Consider the following 25,423-nt stretch of genomic DNA (forward strand, 5'->3'; position numbering starts at 1 on the left):
GGATGTGACGTATCACTTCATTTGCAAGGTGCTCGAGGACAAGCAATGGCAGCTTGCCAAGGTTCACACGAGTGAGAATCTTGCTGATCTTCTAACAAAGGGCTTACCTTCAGAGCGGTTTGCACATTGTCGGGCACTCATGGGCATTGAGTAAATGATCATGATCATTGTCTACTTGCATTGTATGTATATATACATTGCCAGCCCTGCCTAAAGGCACAGTGTCTTTTTAAGTGGGAGGTTGTTGGTGTGGTAAAAGCCCAATGTGCCGTGCCTAACTGTTGGACGGTCGGACACTAATTGGAAACTAACACTGACCGTTCATTTTACATAAAACAATAAGGACTCATAACCCTAGTCACTATTTGTGATAGGAGTCCACGAGCTGTGTCTCCTCTTCTTTTCTCTTCTCCATTGCTGCACACATGCACACGCTCTCGCTCTCGCTTGTGCACTTAATGCAGGTGTAATCGAGGGCCATTACAGTTCTTTCAAGAGGGGGGAATGTCACAAAGTATGATGTGGAGTGCCCAATTGAAAAGAATGGTTGAGAGGACAAGAGAAACTGAACCTAGAAGAACAGAAGAAGTTTTGAACCCCGAAGATTTAGGCGAGAGGCCTAAAGGGGGTAAGGAATTAAAAACCTAACCCCTGCCAACTTAAAGAACTTATGAGCACTGGTCGAGGGTCCTAACTCAAAAATATCAAAAGCTTGACATCTAGGATTGATTTCTATAAAAGGCGCTGACATGCTGACGTGGCAGATGCATGGAATTCCGTGATATGCACTGACAGTGTTGACGCGGCAGGCTGTATAGATTTCCGAAAAAATGCGCTAGTAGCATTTGCAGCTTTACGATCAAGTGCTTTTGGGGCTTTGCCTTTGAGCAACCCTTCTACGTTTATAAGTGCCCAAAGGCGGAGAGCATCAAGACGTAGAGTCTCAGAGAGAGTTGGACCCTTGGGAGTTGTACTTTGTGAAGAGCAATAGGAAAGAAACACCGAAAGGAGCGCTGATCTTAGGGGCTAGTGCGTCTTGGCTCGGAACTCTGGCGTGCTCTCTCTCTCTCTCTCTCTCTCTCTCTCTCTCTCTCTCTCTCTCTCCACGTTCAGTGATTTTATAGTTTCTGTTTGTGTGGTGCTATTGATTTCTTGCTTGGAATGTCCAAGCCTGGAACAAAAGTCTTGAAACTTGGAACGCAACTTGGTTCTTGAAAAGCAACTTCTTGGAAGAGATCTCTTTGCAGAGAACCCTTTCTCCCAATCCTACACACAAGAGAGGAGTGTTCTCGGGTTCCTTCTCGTAAATCAGCCCCGTCTACGATGTTTGTAGGCTGAAAACAGAGAAAAACAGCAACTTGTCGCGATGGAAACAATCTCCGAGGCACTTCTTCGTGATGGAACCTGCCTACTTGGTCCTTGCGACATCTAGTGCACTTGGGGCATCCATGGGAGTCATCGGGGGCATCCTCTTGGTGGCTAAAATGTGCATCAGCTTGGGGGTAATAATGGCGCCTTTCTTTCCTACTCGCGCCACGTGCCAATAGAAAAGAACAGACTTTTAACACTTCAATAACAACTGAACTGAAAGAGAGAGACGACACGCGACACGGAGTGGCGGAATTCCACTTTAGAGAGTATTGGCCCCAAACCTTGGCCCCCCCTTTCGGTATTTCTTTATATTGTATCAACATGGTACAAGCCGGTACTCCAGACTCTGCACCTTCGCCAGGAAGCATGCCAGAGAATGAGCCCTTAGCACATATTTAAAGGCCCTTGGCCTATGAAAAGCAGTTACAGTGAAAAGCCTTCAAAACTCAAAAGCTTCTGGTCCAAAAGCAATGCCAAAAAGCTGCCAGCATAATTTACAGAAATCCGTACAGCCTGTCACATCATCAGCCAGCGCAAAATGCGGAAATCCGTACAACCTGCCACGTCATCATCCAGCGTAATTTACAGAAATCTGCCACGTCATCAACAGCTACGCAATTTTCTTATGTGTGTGTGTGGGTCCTACTTTAGTTCCTTTATGTCACTTGGGGCCCCATCGGACGGTGTCCCCATAAGTTGGTAGGACTTCTTCTTCTGTTACTTGTTCTTCTTAGGGTTTAGGCCCCTCGGCCGGCATCTGTCAATTGGCTCCATTCTTTAGGCTTTGACACGTCAGCAATTTGTGACATCTCTCCTTCTTGAAAGAGAGTAATCGTCTGCGATTATAGCATATCTGCAAAACAACTCAAGTTAGCTCAAAAATTTCCGAGGGTCATTCCGAGGGACATTTAGTTTGCTCTTTTTGTTGAGGAGTTAGCTTCTCCTTTCGGCTCTTTTGATCAAGGAGTTAGCTTCTCCTTTCGTCTAGATCGGAACTCTTGATATTCCGGCGTAGTAAAATTAGCCATCACACCCAAACCGTACTGATCTTCCACTGGTGTCTTGATGTACTAAAATTACATACCCAGGCAATCTCATCCAATTAGGAATATTCAGTAGTTGGCACATCACAATTCAACACAAATGCTTACATATGCATGTTACAAGACATAGAAACATAAAGCCGCCGATGAACGCTCCCCCCGCAAATAACCATCTAGGTCCGGGCCATGAGCTGTTCAACGACTCCCTCATCGCTCCTCCCGCAAATAACCTAAAAAGGTCCGGGCCATGAGATATAGAGGCCTATTACAACCAAACGCCCCCCAGACCGCAGCTTGCGTTGTTTGGAGGTGCTGAGAGTAACCACTACTCAGACTTCTTAATACTCCCCTCGTAAATAACCATGCAGGTCCGGGCCATGAGTAAGAACACTTTTCAATCATTCAATACTCCCCCCGCAAATAACCACAAGGGTCCGGGCCAAGAGTATGAACAAGCATTTTCAAACATCATTTCTCACCCTCCACCCGAGAGTAAAACCACCAATCATTGAAACCAGTATTAAAACCAGAGTCAAACATTTCAAATCGGCACCAAGACAGGTTCAAAACAGATACAATCCATTTCAAACAAAGTTTCAAACAATACTTTCTCAAACAAAGTTCAAAAGTATCTAACTATAAACCAACTAGAGAGTTCATTCAGGGTTTTTTTTGGAGAACCGAACTTTGAGGACGACTGGCTTGCCCTTCTGCATCACGGTGATGGTTCGGTTCCGACCCTGGAGAGTTGCATCATTCTTGTCATGCGAAGGCATGCCTAATAGAACGTCACAATTGCCCAACTTCATGATGTGGAAATCAGCTTTTCCATGATAATCTTGAATAGTCATTGGAAGAGCACCAATGAGTGGTGCCACTTTCTGAGTTTGCCCCGTGGCTAGCTCAGCTTCAATTTCTCCACCCTTTGCATCATAATCAAAGTGCATTTGCTTTAAGAATCTTGGATGGATGAAGTTCTCTGTAGCTCCGGGGTCAGAGAAAATAAGGGCTTTGAAGCCATTGACTTTGCCATATGCTTGACACAATTCATTTGTACTTTCAAGGCGTATGCCATAGATGTCAGGTACTAATCCAATAGCCGGTTTAGCTCGTTTGACTGGAGATGGTCCTGGATTTCTGTCGATCGTCGACGCGGGAGTCGGCTCCGCGGGTCTGTCAGTGCGTTGGGGACAACCAAAATAGTTATGTCCTGTTTTAAAGCATCCAAAACATCTGCCTTCTTGTAGTAAGGTGTCTCGTGGTTGAGGTGTCAAACGAGGCCTTTGTGGTTGACTTTCATGAGACTCTCGAATTTGTTCTTTGTTGGCGAGAGTTGTGGTTAGTGGCTGGAGATTCTTCTGTGGTAAACTCCAGCTTTCCCTTCATTAGTTTGTAGCCGACTGCGGCATGGACCATAAGTTCTTACATGGTGGAGACTTGCTTGGATAGATAATATTCTTGCAATGTTGATGGTAGTCCAATTGTGTATCGCTCGCATTGGGACTCCAAGGGAACAGATCTAAAGGACACCGGAAGGTGCACGTCGAGAAACCTTCGGGTATATTCGTCCATGGTTTCGGTGTAAAGCATTTTCAAGTTTCCCCACTTTGCCAAAATCCGGACTTCAAACATAGAAGTCATGTAACTACGTGCAAAAACTGTCTTGAAAGCTTGCTAGGTCCTTGGAGCATGCGGTTGTGTCGCGATTAAACTCCACCATTGCATAGCATTATCTTTAAGAAATCCTGCTGCTCGAGAAATCTTGGATTCTTCTGTATAGTTCCCTAAAGCATAGATGTTGTCGAATTGTTGTAGGAACTGCAATGCTTTCTTGTGATCTTTCACCCCGGAAAAAGTGAAAAATTTGACTGTCGTGCCGCCATCTTTGAAATCTTTGGGTTGGTTAGGCGCATATCCCGGGTATGGATAATAAGGGTATCCATATGGGCTCCAACCATTGTAGCCTGGTGGTGGCTGTGGTGGTGGAGGTGGGGGCAATGGCGGTGGCAAAGGTGGTTATACTGGATCAGGGTCAGATGGCTGCACCATATTCCTGAAAACTCCCCCGATCGGAACACTCGGCTAAGAAGGTTGCCGGTTAGAAGCTCTCGTACTTTCTGAGGCCGGAGGAGGAGGTACCACCTGGGGCATCAGAGGGGGTAACATGTAGTTCAAAAATTGTTGAAAACTTTGCAGCATCGGAAGATTCTGCTGAGGATGCCGCGAAAGAATGTCGTAAGTTCGTTGAGCAGAAACTGCAAATATTTTGTTGAATCCATGAATTCCAAGTCTTGGGGTTCTTTATGGCTTATGCCCTGTAAGACATATCGATGAAGACGGGAGCACACCCGATGCGCGATGAAGTAAGGGTGGGAGTGCCTAATAAGTCCGTGGACGGAGGTCAAAGATGCCTCGAATAAACTTCCGATGGCTCTGTCTGCTCTTTTGTATAACCGGTATGCTTTCAGAAAAGCACACGCCTGATGCTTTGATACCATTGTCACAAGACGGGCACCACGTGCCAATAGAAAATAACAGACTTTTAACACTTCAATAACAACTGAACTGAAAGAGAGAGACGACACGCGACACGGAGTAGCGGAATTCCACCCCAGAGAGTATTGGTGTCACAAAATGGTGACGTGGCAAACCCTAAACACATACTAATTTGGGGCAGCAGAATTAGAGAGTAGTGCAGCCCCGTGAAATGCGAAAATTGCGGACCTGGATGACGTGGCAGTTTCCGTTCGAGTGCTGACGTGGCAGCCCGCAAAATGGGCGGAAATCGCGGACAGCTGCGGCAATTGCTTTTTTTTGGCATGCTTTTCAGGCTACGCAATTTTGATGGAGAGAAAGCTTATTGCTTTATTTTCCTACGCAAGTTGAGAAAGAGAGAGAAGCTTTTTGCTGTAGTTTTCAAGAAGCTTTTATTGGCAGCTTTTGAGGCTTTAGATTTCAGCTTCTGGGGCTTTGCTTTTAGCAACCCTTGTACTTTAAATAAGCGGGCTGGCTTCTCATAACTCAGAGCATTTTGACGCAGAGTCTTGAGTGTGAGCGCCTGTCCGCACTCTTGTACTTTGAAATCAGATTAACACAAAAAGAAATACCGAAAGGGGCGCCAGTCTTTGGGGCCAATATCTCTAGGCACGGAACTCTGCCGGGCCAGTGTCGAATTAAATTGTGAACTGTGAACTGTTTTGAAGTGGTTATTTGGTGCTATCGTGGTAGATTCTTGACTTGGAGTGTCCAAGTCTGTTACAGTGGTATCAGAGCACGGCCGATTTCTCTTCTACAGGAAATCCGGTCCCAATTTTTTTTTCCGTGGCACCTAGGGTTCAGGCAAGGATCAGTCGACTCCCTCTGCATTCGGAGAGGCAGGAAGGGATCACAACGAAGATTCGGGCAAGGAGTATGTCTTGCCTCAGCCTACTCAGGCGGAGCGTCGAGAGATGGAGCGTCGTCAATTGATCGGCGATGCAACAAAGATGCTGCTCAATTTTGCGAAGGACCCAAAATTTGCAAAATATATGACTTCTTTCCAAGAAGTGCACGTGCAATGGCAGAAAACCACAACACCACCCCCAAAACCGCTCTCAAGAAACAATCTGCTCCTAAGAAGTATATAGAGGAGGAATTAGAAGAGGTGGTTGATGCGCGAATTGGTCAGCTTTTTGACACTCAGAACAAAGCTAAAAAGCACGACGAAAAGCAGAAGAAAGGCACGTGACTTCCCAGGCTATTTGGGTTTCAGTCGACTTTTGAAAAGGCAAAGGAACAGAAGAAGCGTGTTCGATTTGAAGGAGTACCCAGTTTTTCTTCTTCTTCTTCTTTTGACAGTTCTTCTAGCTCATCTGACTCGAGCGAAGAAGATCGAAAAGGCAAAAAGCAAAGCAAGAAACAACGCTTCTGAAAGGGTAAGAAAAAGGCAAAGAAGTCTAAATCTCGCCTAGTGAGAGATCTACAGAGGACTCGTCTACCGACAGTTCAGACTTTGACGATAGCAACTTTTATGCAAAGAAGAAGAATTTTTATAAAGCCAACCAATATGACTTTCTGGAAGATAAAAGCAAGAAAGTCCGAGAGTTTAAGGAAGGTGGACAGTCAATTAAATTTGACACGTTTACGGGATATAGAGATGCTTCAAAGGCTTTGCCTTTTGTACTGCAGTTTGACATTGCTTTCGCGGGAGGACGCTACTCAGAGCACTCTTAAGATTCAGAGAGGTGCCTATTACTGTAAGGGGAATGCTCGAACTTGGTGGTCCACGCTTCTTTTAAACAAGAGTGCGCTAGTTAAATGGCTGAAATTTAAGAAGCTTTTTATTTTTTCTTGGCTGACTCGAGAGTATGTACGATATACGAGCTGCTTGGAACCATCTTCGGATGACCAAGAAAGATACAATGGACGCTTATTGCGAGAGATTCTGGAGCTCTTTTCTACTCGCCTCTTCATTCAAGAAGATCTCGTTCAGAGAACAGATTGAGCGGTTTACCTTGGTCTACCTACAGAGATCCGAGATCACTGCTTGGAACAGAAGTCAGCTTCTATTCAGGAGTTGATGAGTCATGCGAAACGGGGTTTTGCCATTCATCTAGCAGTCTGATCTATCCCACCGATGAGGTCATGACACAAAGAGCCGAACAGACTTCAACAAATGAAAGTAGAAAGAGAAAGAGCAACCCAGAAAAGAAGAATGCACGACCCAAGCTTACTCCTCAGGAGCGGGCTCGCTTCATTAGAGAAGGGAAGTGCTTTGGATGCGGGGGAATTGGACATATCTCCGCGAAGTCCCCTAGAAAGGCACAGAAAGAACCGAATAACAACGACGACGAAAGGCCTGAGAGTTCGAGAGCAGCTGAGGAACGTGGAAGAAAAGGCAAGATGAAAACAGGATGGTTCCAGATTGTGTGGGTACCGATCCCAACACGATGGACGAGAGTACAGAAATTTGCCGAGCTTGGGGCAATGTCACAAAACAGGAGCGTACACGAGCACTTAGAAATCTGAAAGTATAATACGTTGCAAATATGAGAGAAGGGAGAATATTATTGGGGACCAGAAGATGGGCTGGTCCCCCCCGTTAAGAGTATTCTTTATTCAGGGAGAATTCTTATACAAGCACGAGAACCCGAGGAAACCCCTCTGTTCTGTAATCTTAGACCCGAAGGTCGTGCTTTCCCGTAAAGGGCTTGGGCACAAGGCCGTTCCTTCCCGTAAGGGACTTGGGCGTGAAGCCGTACTTTCCCGGCGTGAAGCCGTACTTTCTCGCAAGGGACTTAGGCGTGAAGCCGTACTTCCCATGAGGGGCTTTCCCATAAGACGGGAGATTCTTGCAAAACAAACCACACAAAGCAACAATTCTCAATGCGTATCAACACCTTATACCTGTCGCTCCTTGCTCGGAAAAGCGACCTCCGTACTCAATCGTCACACGAACACTTGCAATTTCCGTCGCCAACACTTGCTCCAGAATCCCAGCGCTGGCTCCTTCTGCTGCTTCCGGCATGCTGAAACTGAAACGTTGGCTACTACTTTATAGGGCCTGGCACCCGGCGATAATAGAGCCGAAAAAAGCAGGACCCTAGCGCCCTAGAGAGAGGAGAGAGAGAGATCGCAGATTTCAGCCCCCTGCGTAGCTTTTAGCGCTGGCCTTTTTTTTAATAAGAGCCTTGCTTTATTTTTTTAATAAAAGGGCTGGTCACTTAAAAGTGACCGGCCACTTTATAAAATAAAGTGTGAACCTGTTCAAACTTTAAAAACTCACTCAGTTAGTGAAAACAATGCTACACGAACACATTCCAGGCGTCCCCGGGTGCAGGACACGACACAGATGCAATGCAGACACAGACTCCTCGCGGGAAAGCATCTGCCCTCCCGCGAATGTTCCTGCTTTTCGTAAAAAGCTTCATTGAACCCATCTTTATTCTTGTGCTTGCGTTCTTACGCGTATTTTCTTACTCAGTTCGGATTTCCTCCTTAGCCTACGGAATGCCCCCTTTCTGATGCACCCGTCACCCATCATGTGACGCATCAGGGGCACTCGTAACCCGGCCCTTTCCACCGAACTTACGGAAACTCCTTCGCGATGTTTACCGTCACCCATCAAATGACACATCAGAGTTGTCCGTTCTTGATGGCAGTTCCTGTAGCTACAATCTTTTAACAGTTCTTAGTGCACACAATAAAATATCCTAAAACAAAGATTAATCATTAAAAATAAGAAAATAGTCCAATTAGCAACATCCCTCTGGCTTCTAAACAGTTGACCTCAACTGTAGTGCTTGGACATATACCTCCAGTATCTCGGGATAAGCTGCTAATTCCTCTTGCGTCATCCACTGAGCATCAAGATTCGAATTGTTCTTAAACTTAACCAAATACTTCCGTGTTATCTTTCCGGATTTGAGAGGCCACTCCTGATGACTTGCTATCTGCTCTGGTTGGAGTATTTCTTCTGTTTCCTCAACCTCAGGAGGTTCCTCAGCACTAGGCTGGCTTGGAGGCGGTCCCATATACGGCCGGAGTAAACTGACATGGAAAGCATTATGGATCTTCCAATTAGGCGGTAGCTCTAATCGGAAGGTGACATCATTCACTCGCTTAGTGATCTTAAACGGCCCATAATAACGGGTAGAAAGTTTTACCACCTTCCCCTTATGAGACGCTTGTTTCTTAAGTCTTACCTTCTCAAACTTGAGTAAGACTAACTGTCCGACTGTTAAGTCTAGATTCCTCCTGTGCTTGTCTGCAGCTTTCTTATGCTTTTCTAGAGAGCGTAGAATAGCTCTCCTAACTTGCCCGTAGGCTGTGTCCAAATCCCGGACAAATTCATCTGCTGCAAAGATCTTATCCTTAGTTAAAAGGATCGGTGGAAGCAAAGGCTTACCATAGAGAATCTCAAAAGGTGCTTTCCCCGTCGATGAGTGTATGGTATTGTTATACGCATACTCGACAAGAGGCAAATATTTCTCCCAGTCAGATTGCCGGTCTGACACATAAGCTTTTAACATATCCAATACTGTGGAATTGGCTATCTCACTTTGCCCGTCCGTTTGAGGATGGTAGGCAGATGAAAAATTCAGCTTCGTACCAAGATTATCCATCAAGGCAGGCCAAAAATTTCCTATCATGCGAGGATCTCGATCACTCACAATAGACTTAGGCTTTCCATGATGCTTAAAGATCTGTGCCAGGAAGACCCTAGCCATATGATCTGCTTTGATCGTTTTCTTGACTGGTATAAAGTGTGCTTGCTTGCTAAACCTGTCCACAATGGTCCAGATCGCGTCATTTCCAGTCTGAGTTCTAGGGAGGTCCATGATGAAGTCCATGGCAATACTTTCCCAAGGTTCATTAGGCACAGGCAAAGGTTGTAGCAACCCAGGCGTCTTATGCCGATCATACTTCACTTTTTGGCAAACCAAGCATTCCCTGACATACTTATCAATGTCAGCTTTAAGGCTAGGCCAAAAGAAATATCTTTCCATTGCTAAGGTTGTAGGGAGAATCCCCCGATGACCCGCATAAGGCGAAGCGTGTGCTTCATCCATGATCTTCTTTCTTAATGGTTCCGCCACACATATGGCCTGATGGCGGTAGAGATAACCGTCCCGAATGGAATAGGGAAACTCATTCTCTCCACAATGTAGCTTTCCCCAAATGGTGGAGAAATCTGGATCATTCGGATACAAATTCGGTAGTGCTTCTAATTCTTGGTGATACACCGAAGTGATAGCGTTCACCCTTGGCTGCCTAGACAATGCGTTCGCGACCACATTCTTACTCCCAGCCGTGTGAAGGATCTGGAAGTGAAACATAGACAAAAAGTTTGCCCATCTCATCTGCTTCTCAGATAGTTTCCTTTGCGTAAGAAAATACCGCAAACTCTGGTGATCAGTCTTGATCACAAAATCCGCTCCTAGAAGATAGTGCTTCATAGAAAGAAAAAGGGAAAGGAGAGGCTTTTTCCAAAGTGAGATTGCCAATTCAGTGGTTTTGGATTTATTTTGGATTTTCCCATTTGCCACTGAATTTGGCACTTCACAGAAAGATCCAAACTACGCCATGTGGGGATGCACCTCAAGGAAATGGCAAGTAATTGGTGGTTAGCCAAGATTCTGGAAGGTTCTTAGGCCAGAACTTGGGAGAGCTTCAAATCTGAATTTTATGAACAATTTCTTCCACCTGACTTGGAGCAGGATATACGGAAGGAATGGGACTGGCTTGCCCAGAAGGAACATGAAAGAGTAACGACCTATGTGGACAAGTATTGGTCGGTTCTTCTGAAGGTCACTCCCTTCATGAAGATTGCCGACGAGGAAAACAAACGAAAGTTCGAAGCTGGTCTCCAACCGCAGCTTCGAAAGAGTATGAAAGTGTATCCGAGTAAGAAAAAGGGAAAGGAGAGGCTTTTTCCAAAGCTTAGTATGCGATACTACGGACCTTTCCAAATCTCTGGAAAGATCAATGATGTCTCCTTCCGACTGAAACTGCCTGACACTTGGAGGATTCACAATGCATTTCATGTGAGTCTCTTGAAACCTTTTAAAGGTGATGTGCCTGATGATGGGGAGCTCGATGAGGAACCCGAAGTAGAGGAAAACGAGGAGATCCTTGTTCCTGAACAGATTTTGGCACATAAGGACACAAAGAATAAAGGTAAAGTCCGAAGGCGGTTCTTGGTTAAGTTTAAGAACTATCCTGCATTGGATGCGAAGTAGATGGAGGAGGAGGATCTAGCAGATACTCCTCAGATTGTGAAACTTTACCTCGAAGCTTTTGGTTTAGCATAGTCTATTCCAAATGGAACCTAGAATTCAGCTTGGCCGGAGATCTGGTGCAGTGGGATGCTCAAGAGGGGAGTTACTCCGCTCCTTTGTCAACAGATGCCTTGATTTTAGAATACTAGAGTCATTGATGTCTCTTTGAGCTTCAGGGATACTGAGAGCTGACAATATTCTGCTGTATGACTTTATGAAATGGAATTCTGGAAAATATGAAACTAATTTGTTCTTGACTTGTTTTTAAGTGCAAGAACTGATAGACGAAATGACTGTAGCATTTTGGTCTAATTGATCTCGAATAGACATGGTTGCAATAGGGGTTAGTCAATTGGGCATCGATGAGGTCCCGACTGGATCTAGATGCGATCGCTAGCTACATTGCCGATAAATCATGCTCTATGATCCCAATGAATGTTGAATGTCATGTGATGTCGTGTGATGTGACTGTTGATTGGTACATGTGCTAGATGTGTGTTCCTAGTGCTTAGGTACTAACAGTCAGTGTCTGCTAAGACAGTTTATGGCCTCTGTCTGTTTTGCAAGCGTAACCGAGGGCGATTATAATGCTTTCAAGAGGGGGGTATGTCACAAAATGGTGACGTGGCAAACCCTAACCACACATACTAATTTGGGGCAGTAGAATCAGAGAGCAATGCAGCCCTGGGAAATGCGGAAATTGCGGTCCTGGATGACGTGGCAGTCTCCGTACGAGTGCTGACGTGGCAGCCCACAAAACGCGGCGGAAATCGCGGACAGCTACGGTAGTTGCTTTTTTTTGGCATGCTTTTCAGGCTACGCAATATTGATGGAGAGTAAGCTTATTGCTTTATTTTCCTACGCAAGTTGAGAAAGAGAGAGAGAAGCTTTTTGCTTTATTTTTCAAGAAGCTTTTATTGGCAGCTTTTGAGGCTTTAGATTCCAGCTTTTGGGGCTCTGCTTTTAGCAACCCTTGTACTTTAAATAAGCGGGCTGGCTTCTCGTAACTCAGAGCATCTGGACGCGGAGTCTGAGTGTGAGCGCCTATATCAATACAAAAAGAAATACCGAAAGGAGCGCCGTAGAGTCACGTAGGCAACTTGTCATTCACGTCTTTCCAATAGATCGGAGTTTCCTTATACGAGAATCTGCTAACTCAATTCCATCTTCTCAACCTTGAGAAGAAGAATCTTCCTAGAAATCAATCTAGGTATCTGTGCTGCGTGCAATTTGGTGCTAGTAGTCTTGAGGATATTAAACCTCTTGTGTCCTCCCGCATGAGACATACAAAGGACTTGCCATGGTTCGTGGGCATTCCAAAGGACACATCCATCTTCATCTCCCATTCGGCATTGCTCTCGCCAATCTTCCCGCGTAGGGTCAGCATAGGCGTCTTTATATCCAACCATTCGCTCTATGAGCATCCATCCGGTTTGCAGTTTGGTTCACACCATCCGGGTTGGGGCAGCAAAGGTTATTGTTTGCCGGTACCAACAAGCGCATCGTTGATCCAAGAGGTAGTCCATTGTTTGCGAGTAGATGCATCATAACTATCCTTGTGTTTTGGACATTTCCACATCACCCAAGGGAGCCTCTCTCTCTCAAAAGTCGCCGTGGAGGACATTATCTAGAAGGAACTTCATCCGAGACCATGTGATGGCGTGCATGGAGTTCGGTATCAGTACCTCACTCTAAGCAGGAGGGGATGTCACGTGCACATGGCTCTGTCTGCCACGCGGACATGCTTCATCGACTTCCAAAGATAGATTTCCCTTCTTAGATAGGAGTGTCTAGAATCTTAGGAGGATTAGTACCGCAATTTTGTGAGCCTGTTCGCAGGACCTGCATGTCCGGACGAGGTCCATTAGATTATGTTTTTCAATTTTGGAACCCTCTTGCATAAATGGTTTGTACACGCGTGTCATATGCACATCTAACCCTATGTGTACGTGGACAAGCTACTTCAAGACTAGGGTTCAATTTAGTTCAGTCAGCTTAGGAGCTTTCCCGCGAGGAATCTATGTCTGCATTGCATTTGCACATGTGGTTGCATCCAGGGACGCTTGGGAAGTGCTGTGAAAGCATTGTGTTTTCTTATAAGGTTTTATTGAGTTTTTGGGCAGATTCAGACCAATTATAAAATATGCAAGCTTATTAAGTGGGCAGCCACCTGGAAGATAAAGCAGCAAAACCAGCCAGCGTTTTCTCTCTCCCTTTTTCTAGCAGAAGAGCTAAAAAAAAAAAACCCGCCGTGATACGCGGGCAGCCAACACTCAGCTCTTCCTGCCGTGGCGAGGGAGCTAGAAAAGCATCACACGCCCTCACTCAGAGGGAGAGTTGCCAACGCCAGCAAGAGGAGACTTTGCCGCCAGAAGACGCAAGAGATCGCTAGATTACAAAGCACAGGGGTCGCTTTTCGCGCAAGAGCGACAGGTATCTATTGTGATTCTCCATACGAGTTATTGTCCCGTGTTTGTGTGTATTTGCAGGTACTTCATTGCGAAGGAGAAAGCGGGAAGGCTTCGTCCTACGCTTTGGAATTTGGGAATGGAATTCGGAAATTGTCTGCGGAGTCTCGACTCCGAGTACAGACGGAAAAAGGATTCAGAGCTCGTCTCTCAGATTTCCCTCACGGGAAGGAACAACCATCGAGTCTGAGAATTAGAACGGAGGGGTTTTCTCCGGTTCTTGTGCTTGTAAAAAGATTGTTCATAATAAAGGATTCTCTTTAAGGGGGGGACCAGCCCATCTTCTGGTCCTAAATATTGTGTTGAACTTCTCCCTCAACTCTGTTTAGTTGAGAGATTATTTATTTTTCATCTTGTTGATTATTCGTGTGCGCTCTTGTTTGTGACATCTAGCTGTTGTGGCAGACTGACTGTACGGAATTCGGGAAATCGCGTTGCTATGCTGACGTGGCAAACTGTAAGGATTTCCGCAAATTACACTGGCAGCTTTTGCAACTTTTAGTGCTAGCTTTGGGGGACGAGAGCTTTTGGGGTTTAGTGCTTTTCTCTGCTTTCGGGCAAGCTAAGTTTAAAAAAGCTGTTGGGCCTCTCACTGTGCAAAGCATCTGGACGGAGAGTCTGAGAGCAGATGACCTCGGCCCTCGAGATACCGAAAGGGGTGCCTGTCTTTGGGGCCAGTGCTTCTGGGCGCGGAACTTCTCCGTGCCTTCTCTCTCTCTCTCTCTCTCTCTCTCTCTCTCTCTCTCTCTCTACTAAAGTTCAGTGATTTTGAAGTTTGTGTTCATGTGTTGCGATTGATTTCTTGCTTGGAGTGTCCAAGCCTGTAACAGACCCCCGCTGGCAGAGTGCCAATGGTTAGCCCGTGAGGCTAGGAGTGTGCGAGGTCACCTCGAGGAGGTGAGGCCAGGTGGTATGGGACGCTCTGTTTTACAGGTGTTTGCCTACGTCCTCGGACGTTGGCCCTAGCACGGAGGAGCTGTCGGATGGTGGTTGTGGTGGGGTGGTTCGTCCGACACGTGTCCATAGGTTGTTCGTGTATTTGGGAGGATCCTCTCCGCTTGTTCGTCTCACTGACTTAACATCCATCTGAAACACGGGCCAGCGATGATGAATCGCTTGATCCGCTCAGTTTGTCGTCATAGTTTGTACTTTTTCTTATAGATCACTGACTTAACATCCATCTGAAACCCGGGCTAGCGACGATGGATCGCTTGATCCGCGCAGTTTGTTCTAAGGTCTTGTCATAGTTTGTACTTTGTCTCATAGATCCACTTGACACCTTCCACTTTGGTGGCTGCAGAATCAACTCCCCTGTGTTATGCCTCTCGATGGAGTCAAGCTCTGCCTGCAAGGCCTCCTTCCGCTTCAGTTGTGAAAGGGCCTCATCAATTGTGAGAGGTTTTTTGTCTGTTGCCACTTACGAGATCAAGGCATAGTCACCTGTAATAAAGCTCCATTTGTCTCAACTTTCTGCCACCATGTCCTCCTCCACTTCAGTTGTGAAAGGGCCTCAGCAATTGTAAGAGGTTTTTTGTCTGTTGCCACTTAGGAGATCAAGGCATAGTTCACCTGTAATAAAGCTCCATCTGTCTCGCAACCATGGAGACCGTTGCATAGTACCCGCATCACACAATCCGGTGGAAAGTTTGAAGTAGAAGCATCTGCAATGCCGCCAACAGCCACCCCAAACTCGGGAGCTAAATGTATCTCCTCCTCCTCATCTGCATCATGGTGAGAACCATCATCCATTGCATCATCATGAGACTTTGCTTTGCTTTTTGGATCCTGAGGAATAGGAACGAGAGAAGAAGGTTCAGCAACTGTAGGAGAGGAATCATCATTTGGATCACCAAGAAGAGGCAAATCTAGGGACAATGTGGAAGACTTGGGTGGAAGCCTGTTATACTCTCAGAAAATCACAATCAAGGGACTTGCCCTTCGAGTGCACTTGATTTCCTAATGTTCAACCAATACTATGCATGATGGAGCTGACCCTTATATTGTCTTATAGGTGACTACCATGAGTCTATACCTTGCACTTTCTACCACCCGCGTGTGGTAGATTGGTTATCCTAATTCCTTTTGTTAAGGTTCAAGTCTTGAGTTCAAGACTCGTCGGATAGATGTTTGGGGTTTCTTATGATGTTAAAATATATCTGCGTCTTTTTGTTGTTCTTCTTTCCTTTTAAGGTAAATTTGGGCTTATCCTATATTTGTCTAGGTGGATATAAATCTATTTAGCAAATTCATGGAGGATTTATTAGCGTAAGCACTCCCATATGAATTGATGTGTATTACAAAAACATGAGAAGTTTATCTTCACAAGAAGCTTTGGCGGTCTTAATTTGTAACCAGCCATCCCCTCAGTTCAAAAGTGTGTCCACTTGCTTCACTATGGTTGGATAAGGATGCTGTAGAAAATGTGACAATTTGTATGTGGAACAGTTTATAAATCACATTTTGTATTTGCAACACTCATCAATAGATAATCTGTAATTGCTGTAGAAATTGCGACAACTTGTATGCGGCTTCTCAACCTATAATCTCTTAAATAGAAACAACACGAATTTTTAGAATTTTTGTCTGGGAAGATGAAGCTATGATAACTTAAAATTTTTTAATTGTTGCATGACTGCTTTTGCAGGATGACAATTCTCCCGTGTCCATTTTCTCTCTAACCTGCACAAGTATTCAGGATGCTCGGCTTGCTGCGGCCCGCAATGGTGTAAAACGGCTTCGCACAGTTAATTCTTAGCTCTATAAAGTGCAATCTCGTCTTATAAAATGACTTCATGAAGTAGTTGGTTTGTTGTGAGAGATTTAAGTTACGTAACTCATGTATTGCTTATTCTACCTCCTAGGTCAGGCACCCAAATGTGCTGTGTTTCCTCCATAGCACAGAAGTTGAATCGGTGGAAGGCTCGTTGGTAAAGCCGACAATCTACATGGTTACAGAGCCGGTCATGCCATTAGCAGAGAAAGTAAAGGAATTGAATCTGGAAGGCACACAAAGGTAAATGTCCCTTCTGCTATTATTTCACATACAAGAATACTAGGGGTCTCCAATATGATGCTGTTTGGACTTTTTGACACTAGTTGCAAAGTGAAGATAATACCAGTGTCCTTTATCTGCCATTGCTTGATTTTGGAATCGCTGGCATATTTTTTAATCTCTCTCTCTCTCTCTCTCTCTCTCTTTGTGACTCGGTTATCTTGGGCCAATTATGCTTTCCATCTGTAGCTAATAGTAGATAAATGCAGCTCCTGTGGTAAGAGTGATGAACGAATGGTGTCTGATCTTGAAGGCATGAATGGATACAGAAAATGGTGTTGTGGCCAAGGCTTAAAGGAGGAAAGAATAAATTGGTGCGGTGAATATGTAGACCTCCCCAAAGGTTTTGTCATTGTTTACCTCTTTAAAACTTTAGAAACTCATGAAAATAGGTTGGCAATCTAGGTGTTTCTTTGTTTAGAATGACCTAGTCATGTCCATTATCTCTTTGGTTACACATTATTGTAGCGACGGCTTAGATGTTTCATTGAAAATATGGTAGGACGCGTGCATGAGACAATACAGGAGCATATTTATGGGAAACGGAGGGAAACGCCAAATTTTTTTGGAGGGACGAACAAACGGGAGGATCTCCTGCCTAGACGGACCGCCTATGGACACGCGTCGGACTCACCACCTGCATGAGACAATATAGGAGCATAGTTATGGGTAACGGGGGGAACGCCACTTTTTTTGGTTTTTTGGGGGGGGGGGGGGGGAGACCAACAAACGGGAGGATTTTCCGACTACATGGACTGCCGATGGACACACGTCGGACTAATCACCCTACCATAGCCACCATCCGATAGCTCCCCCGTGTTGGGGACAGTGTCCGAGGATATAGACATGCACTTGTAAGACCGGGCGTCCCATACCACCCGGCCTCACCTCCTTGAGGTGACCTCGCGCACTCCTAGCCTCATGTTGATAAACCACTTTTGGCATGTATAAAGTAGCGTGTTTGTGCATGGACATATGTACAAAAAGATGTAAATACCTGCATTTGGGAGCTTTGCAAAGTGGTTCCAAGTTCAACGTGTACACATTGTAAATAGTCATGCTTGCGTGCCGGCAGTTGGGTACACGTACATGCCTGGATAGGGTATCAAAGACTTGGATGTGGTCCCAAGTGGCTTCTTTTGACTCTAGGGAATGTGTGTGAGCTTTTTAGAATGTAAATAATGCAAGCGACAAGTGTGGGCACTCTCATCCCGCTCGAGAAGATTGACACATGTGGTAACTGTCTATTTGTGACGCCTGATATGTAGCAGTGCACGAACAGCCCTAGAAGTGATCAAAAGTGGAATGTGGGCATGTGGCAATTAAGTTTGGGTATCAATGACCAAGCCTACAAAATATGGTGGATTTTGGAGTCCGTTTGGTATTTTTCCCGCGAAAAATGCCCATCGGGGGTCAAAACTAAGCTTTAAAAGGGTAAAAAACGGTGAAAAAAGGCTTCAAATTGCCATATCACTCATGGTGCCATGAGTGTGTAGGCTGAAGGAGAACTTTTGAAGCCAATACTCATCACTTATACCTCTGTGTGTGTGGGAGGAAGCAGGGTTCCTACAGGTCGTCTGTGCAGTCCCGTTGCATTCGCGTCCTGTTTTCGAGTGTGTGGAGGAGTGAATGAGAGATTTTTCTCTTCAATTTTGCACTTGGGAGAGTCTATGGAAGTTTTGAGGTTGCCATGGATGTGTGTATGCGAGGAAGTCAGGGAAGAAGGTGCGGCTTTCTGCAAGGCTATGTGACCTTGTATCGGTGCCATTTGGGTTGAGGCTACTCCAAAGAGTCCAACAGAGTGGAGTTTGGTGAAGCTTTTGCAATGGTTTGAGAGAGGCCTTTTGTGGCTAGAGTTTTTGAGTTTTTTATGGTTTTTCTTGTATATTTTGGTCACCATCAAGTGTGATTTCAAGCGTTCATCAACTCAACTCACCTTGTAGTGCCTGCGGGCCGGCAAGGGCTTGTAGGTCGAGGTGTTTGGAGTTTGAGTAGGGATTGTGGGAAGGATTTTCATTGAGCTCTTGAGTGGTGGTGTGTGGAATTAAGTAAATTCCTTGTGTTGCGTTAAGTTGTGTGGGTGGGTGAGTGTGTGCACGGTGTCTTTTGCTCCATCATCCTTTGGCGATCCCGTTGGGGAGCAGAAATTTGCTGGTTGTGCACCCAGGTGAAGCGGTTTTGCTGTGAAGTTCGAGCATCACTGAAGAAAAGTTGTAGTAAATTGAGGAGGCAATGGACAAAATGTGAGTACACGACTTTCTTCCAAAAAGGAAAAGCATCATAGTATGGTGTCATCCCTGAGGGTTGGTCACCCGGTGGATACGGTGTCAATAGTTGAAGCTATGTTGGGAAAGAAGACGGAAGTGCAAGCATACGTGGATGGTGGTGCCCAAGTGTGTAGCATGACCGAGGCTATCATGAAGGAAGCAGGTGTCAAGATGTCAGTGAATGCTTCAATCCGTATGAGGATGGCCAACCACAAAAAGGCAAGGTGTCTTGGGATAGCTGAAGATGTCAAGATAAAAGTCTTCGGGATTGAATGCTTGGTTGATTGCTATGCTATGCAAGCGGATGAGAATGTTACCGATCATTTTAGGGAGGCCATGGCTTATAACCCTTGGTGCTAAGCAGGATTGGGGCACGGGCTTGATCACCATCCCCGACCAAGAGAAAGGAAGGACCATTGTCTACAACATGAAAACACACGAGAGCCATACACAGCCTCTATTGGAGATGCAAGATACATATTCAACGGAAATTACCTCGTATGACAGTGATGCTTCATCTACGTCATCAGAAGAAAGTGTGGAAGAAGACTTGATGCAATTGTAATTTGTGTCCTGATCTATTTGGGATAAGTGTCGAAAAGGAAGCATCAATGCATGATGTGGAGGTCAAGGAGGAGAAAGAGAATCCAAAAGCAATTTTAGAGCCTGCCAAAGTGAACGTAAGGAGCATGTTAGGAGAGGACTTGATAGAGAAAGAAAAGGGGGAGTGTGAGGATATGTTTGCAGAGTTTCTAAAGCTATTCGCCACTGAATATACAGAGTTGCAAGGAGCAAAAGGAGTCGAGCATAGAATCAATCTAAAAGAATGTGCCAAGCCAAAGGTTCAAAAGCTTAGGAGGTTGGGGGTCATTTATGAGAGGTGACAAATCTTTTGGAAGCAGATTTCATCTTTCAAGTGGAGGAGTCTGAATGGGTCTCTTTACTAGTTATTGTGCCCAAGAAGAATGGAAGATTTAGGATATGTGTTGATTTCAAGCCTTTGAACGCAACCACAAAAAGGAATCATTATCCACTACCCTTTCTGGATGAAATCCTCAATCAGGTTGCAAGTCATGAACGCTACTCAATCATGGATGGATTTTCTGGCTACTTTTAGATCTTAATAGTGATTGAAGATCGATTGAAGACGACCTTCATTACTCCTTGGGGTTGTTTTGCCTACAAAAGAATGCCTTTTGGGTTGGTTAATGCATATGCTACCTTCCAAGGGTGGATGATTAGTGTGTTTGGTCCCTACTTGGGTAAGTTCATTCGAGTTTTCATGGATATTGGGTGTTATAGCTCCAGGCTCACACATTTGGAGAAATTGAGGTTGAGTTTTGAAAGGCTTCAACAAGAGGGTGGGCAACTCAACCCAAGGAAGTGTAAGTTTGCTCATGCCAGAGTTCATCTATTGAGACATGTGGTTTCCCAAAATGGAATAAAAGCCGACCTGGAGAAAGTTAAGCCTTTATTGCTTATGGATCCGTCCATCAACACAAAGGATTTAGCATCATTTTGCAGCCGTATGGATGCCAGATGCATTGGGAACAATGCCCAATTGTCAGAGAACACTTCTGGGAAGTGTTGGGGCTCAAAACAAGTGCAAAACCAGAAATTCCAGCGAGCTGTAGTTGCTCTTTTTGAGTTGGAATCAGAGGGTTTATGCCAGTGGAAGTGAGTTCCAGCAGGGAAATTGGTTTCGCGCAAGTTTTGGGGTTGTTATGCTGCCGAAATTTGGCCAAATCAAGTGGTATCTAGTTGGATATAGACAAAGGATTCCCAGGACTCTACTTTGTAAATTTACCCTCTCAAAGTATAAAGAAATATCGAAAGGGGCGCCAATTTTGGGGCCTACAGGTTGTCGGCGTCTACTCGGGGCATTCTAGCTTCCGAGCCGTGTATGTATTCAAGTGTTAATTCCCATTGCAAGTTTCCTTTGCAAAGTGCTCTGTGTGTGTCTCTAAAGTAAAGAAGTTCGGGTCAATTTTGGAGCTGTTGTGTTGCCAAAATTTAGCTAAAACAGGTGTTGTATTGCTGGATACAGATTAGGATTCCCAGAACTCTGATTTTTGCAGGTTTGGGGCTGTTTCGATGCCCTAAATCCTTCCAGATTCAAGGGGCAACTAGCCCAAGGTGCAGGGAACAGTGCAGGGGCTACAGGGATTTGAAAACAGAGAAAAACCAGTCAATAACCAGAAATTACAGAGGCTGGTTATGCTCTGTTTTGGTCAATTAAAGGTGGAATCGGGACAAGGACAGTGGTCTCCTTAGGATTCTCTACTTGCAGACTGTTTTGGGCAAGGTTCTGCGTCGTTATGCTGCCCAAATTCCTCCAAACAGGATAGAAACTGCGGGATACAAGTTAAGAACTGCGGGGTACAGGTTTAGTGCTATAAGCACTCTTTGTACTTCCTCTTAACTGTAAAAGAATAAAGAAATACCGAAAGGGGTGCCTATTTAGGGGCCAATCTAGTGTCTGACTCGCATACAAATGCATTCTAGCATCTGTATCCCATTCCCCTCTCTTGTGTCATTATAGCACAAGTAGAATAGACGACTAATAATGGGTGAAAGCTAAATCAAGGTTTGAAGTAAAGTCTACCGCCCTTTTTGAAGTTAACAGGCCGGTTACATGGTTCCATCGCCGGGATTAAATCACTTTTTCCTCAAAAAGTGAGCCTTGGTCAGTTTGGGTTAAAGATACAGAGAGAGTTTGGGATGACCTTGAAAACACAGAGAATTTGAAAGTAGATCGAGTGGATTTACAGGTGAGGAAGGCTACGAGAGTCTTTCTTTGGATACAGGTGAGAAAGGCTACGAGTCTTTCTTTGGATTTACAGGTGAGAAAGGCTACAAGAGTCTTTCTTTGGATACAGGTGAGAAAGGCTACGAGTCTTTCTTTGGATACAGGATGGATGGCAACAAGGAAGAGGGTTCTTCTTCAGAGGATAGACAGCCTATTCCAATTGCATATGAAATTGGCGAGAGTTCAGGCCAAGCAGAGAAAGCTTTGCAGGTTGTTACTCCTGTGACCATGTTCAAGCAATTAATGGAGAACCCAAGATTTATGGAGTTCATACAATCTTCATCAATAGCACATCAAGTTCAAGGCAATTTTGGCATGCTAGGAACAGTGTTTAGGGGTATGCAAGGCATGGTGCCCAACCCCATGTATGCAAACATTGGTTTGCACCCAGGATTTCAGGGCACACAAGGTCAGTTTGGGGTGTCACAAGGCAACTTGGGTATGGCTGGTTTTTCAATCCCATCAGTGAATATGACACCTGTACATCAACATGTTACTGGCCAGGGAGTACAGATGGCTCCCACAGGTATACCCATTATGCAAACTGTCTCTTTTGACAATTTGGAGTCAATGGATAAGCTAAAGCCATACAAAGAAGATGATCAGTGAGTCCATTGACACATTCAATGGCTTTGATGAGAGGACAAAGGTTTTCTCTTTCCTCGAACAGTTTGACAAAGCATTTGTTGGAAGGAGCATTTAAAGTCAGGAAAGCTGCGACTTTTCTGGAAAAAAAAAATACAAGTCAGTGGTGGAATACACTGTTGTTACAAGGACAGACTCCTTCCACTTGGAATGATTTCATACAGGTACCGAATTAGCTAAAGGCTAATTCAAAACAGGTACAGGATGATTTAACAAGATTTCTTGCGAGAAATCTCGTGTAAATCTAAGGGCAAGTAGTCCTACTGATGCAGAAGATCAAAGGCTACGAATTGGTGCGATTGGCACGCAAAATAGAGCCCGAAAGAAGAAAATACATCTTGCTGTATTTTTCTGCAGATTTAGGGTTTTGACCCTATTTGATGCCTTTTTGTCCCAACAGCTTCGGGGAAGCTAGAGGACAGTAATACAAGTGATCTGGAGCATTTTAGGAGCTAAAAACAGAGAATTGAGCGTGCTGAATTTCCAGGACAGGTTTGCAAAAGTGCTCTATTATGCATGGATAATCACTTGGATATGTGGATTTTTGGTTGTGAAGGTTTCTACTACAGTTATGCTGCCAAAATTGGGTCAAAAAGAGAATTCTCAACCCAATAAAAGTGACAGCATAAGGGTAGATCACAGTTTAATCTCCAAAGATCAAGATGAGAAGCAGAGAAAGATTGTTTTCGATGCTCAGTATGCAAATCAGTGATATTGCATAAAGGCTGAAATTGCCTAAGAGTTGGAAGATTCACAATGCGTTTCACGTGAGTCTTCTCAGACCCTATGTGGGTGATGTGCTAGAAGATATGCTAGCTGAAGGTCAGCCGGAAGTCGAGGAACTTGACGAGATCTTGGTCCCGGAACAGATTTTGGCACATAAAGCAAGAAAAGAAAAGGCAAGGTTGCAAGGTGCTGTTTGGTAAAGTTCAAAAGCTATTCACCTCTGGATGTCAAGTGGATGGAAAAAAGTGAACTTGCAGAGTCACTAAAAGTATGGGAACTTAAAACCTTCGTTTGCAACCTACCTTGACCCCTTGAGATTGAGAGCTACATGGATTGTCAATGTAACAATGGCTTCTGAAAGAAATAATGTACATGTTACTTGCAGTGAGCTCAAATGAACTGCATGTTACATGAATGTTAGAGCTGTACAGATTCTCAGTTTGGCAATTGCTCTTATGGAATGTCCAAAAGTTTGTTTAGTGCTATAGAAGTGAGTATTTCTTGTCAGTTTGTCAAGGGTACATCAATTATTTCTATTGAAGAGTACATGTGTAACTGCATTCTTAAACTGTCGGTTTGGGTATGCTCGAAAGATTACTGGATCCAACGTGTACTAAAAGACAATGGCAAAATGTGACGCTTTCATTTTGTCATTGGAAAGTTATGGACTCAAAGCAATGGCAGAGTGTGACGCTTCCACTATGTCATTGGGACAGGGTTCACACGCAGGCAATACATGTGTCAACGAGGTGTTGATTGTGAGCATGTATGTGTTGTACATGTGTCGACACGGTGTCCGGACACCCGAGTGCTGACTGTAAGCATGTACGACATAGGTGCAAACAAGGACGTTTGAGATTTCAAGAGGGGGATATGTCATCGGCCAATGGCAATTCCATTTTTGTTTATTTTCTCTTTCTTTGGGGAATTTCGTTTGTTTTACCTTTTGGAAACACCCCTCTGGAAATCTAACTGCCCTGCATTGCATAGCCAGTGTGGAACTGTTCAGAGAGAGTCCAGGCCTGAGGGCTAAAGAGCACTAAGGTTGGACAAGTACTATGGTTAGCCAAAGTGGGGTCATTGGCCAGCCAAAGCGGAATCCTTTGCTACATAGGCTACATTTCAGTTCTGGGTGTGGCTGCAGTGTACAAAGAGGGTCAGATGACCTAGAAGAATGTAATGGCAGAAACTCCTAAATTTTAGGGATTGCTATTTTTGGACGTCAAAATGTCTTCGCGTCATTACGTGTAGTTTGACATGGGGATCATTTTGTTACTCTGTGGCCAAGTCAACAGAGGCTGCATAGTTTTAGACCCGAGGGTCTAAAGCAGAAAAATGCACAAGTGAGTGACACTTGGCATTCTGAGGCCAGTTTACTACTTAAAGAGAAGGCAAAAACGTGATTTTCAGCTGTGAGCTCGTTTTTGAGTGCTGTAACAGGTGGGAGAGCTTCAATGGAGTGCTGGCTTACCCTCTATGTACAGTGAGGTGCAGGATGTCATGACCTGCACACCTCTCACTGCTCTCTCTCTCCCCTATTCTTTATGGTTATGCCCCTCTAGTGGGCTCATCAGATTGACCATGTACAGTCTTGTGGTTTGATGCTCTATTGCTGAGGCAAGAGCCTCCCTGAACAAGAACAGGAGTAGCTAACTGCTACTCCAAAGCAGGGAAACGAGAGGGTGATAACCTCTCAAGTAAACACACAAAAATCAGCACTGTTTTATTGCTGATTTTGGACTGTTTTGTGCTTGGAATCATGCCAGAATCAAGAGGCACGTAGTCCAAGGCATTGGGAACAGTGCAGGGACAGTTGACAACTGAAATTAGGTCAAAAACAGGTCCTAACCAGAAAATACAGCGGTCTGAAATTTACTGTTTTACAGCCGTATGGATGCTAGATGAAACCGGCCTGTTCAATCCAAAAAGGGCGGTAGACTTTACTTTAAACCTTGATTTAGCTTTCACCCATTATTAGTCGTCTATTTTACCTGTACTTTCAAGACACAACAAAGGGGAGAGGGATACAGGCTGCTAGATTGCACCTGTATGAGTAGACGGACACCAGATTGGCCCCTAACTTAGGCGCCCCTTTCGGTATTTCTTTATTGTTCAAAAGAGGGAATAAACGCTGTGGTTCCCTACAAGCTGCCCCGCACAAACTCGGCTGAATTTCCACTGTTCCAGCCTGATTTCGGCAGCATAACTGTACTAGAACCCTTCACGGTCAGTATTTCCACGCATTGACCGACTTTCCCGACGCATACGGGCACTTTACAAAAC

The 25,423-nt window shown here is 44.8% G+C and overlaps 1 protein-coding gene across 1 annotated transcript in view; it reads left to right on the forward strand.

Moving 5' to 3' along the window:
• Window positions 1–25,423, forward strand: part of CTEXP (kinase family with ARM repeat domain-containing protein) — a 74,394-nt gene that overhangs the window by 11,554 nt on the left and 37,417 nt on the right. The window contains exons 2-3 of the mRNA XM_086504122.1: window positions 16,286–16,384; window positions 16,503–16,654. Coding sequence (XP_086360248.1) covers window positions 16,286–16,384; window positions 16,503–16,654 — 251 coding nt within the window. The remainder of the gene's footprint in view (window positions 1–16,285; window positions 16,385–16,502; window positions 16,655–25,423) is intronic.

The sequence above is a fragment of the Adiantum capillus-veneris genome, chromosome 28 (genome assembly GCF_014529385.1).
Source record: "Adiantum capillus-veneris isolate H3 chromosome 28, ASM1452938v2, whole genome shotgun sequence".
In the NCBI taxonomy this organism is placed as follows: domain Eukaryota; kingdom Viridiplantae; phylum Streptophyta; class Polypodiopsida; order Polypodiales; family Pteridaceae; genus Adiantum; species Adiantum capillus-veneris.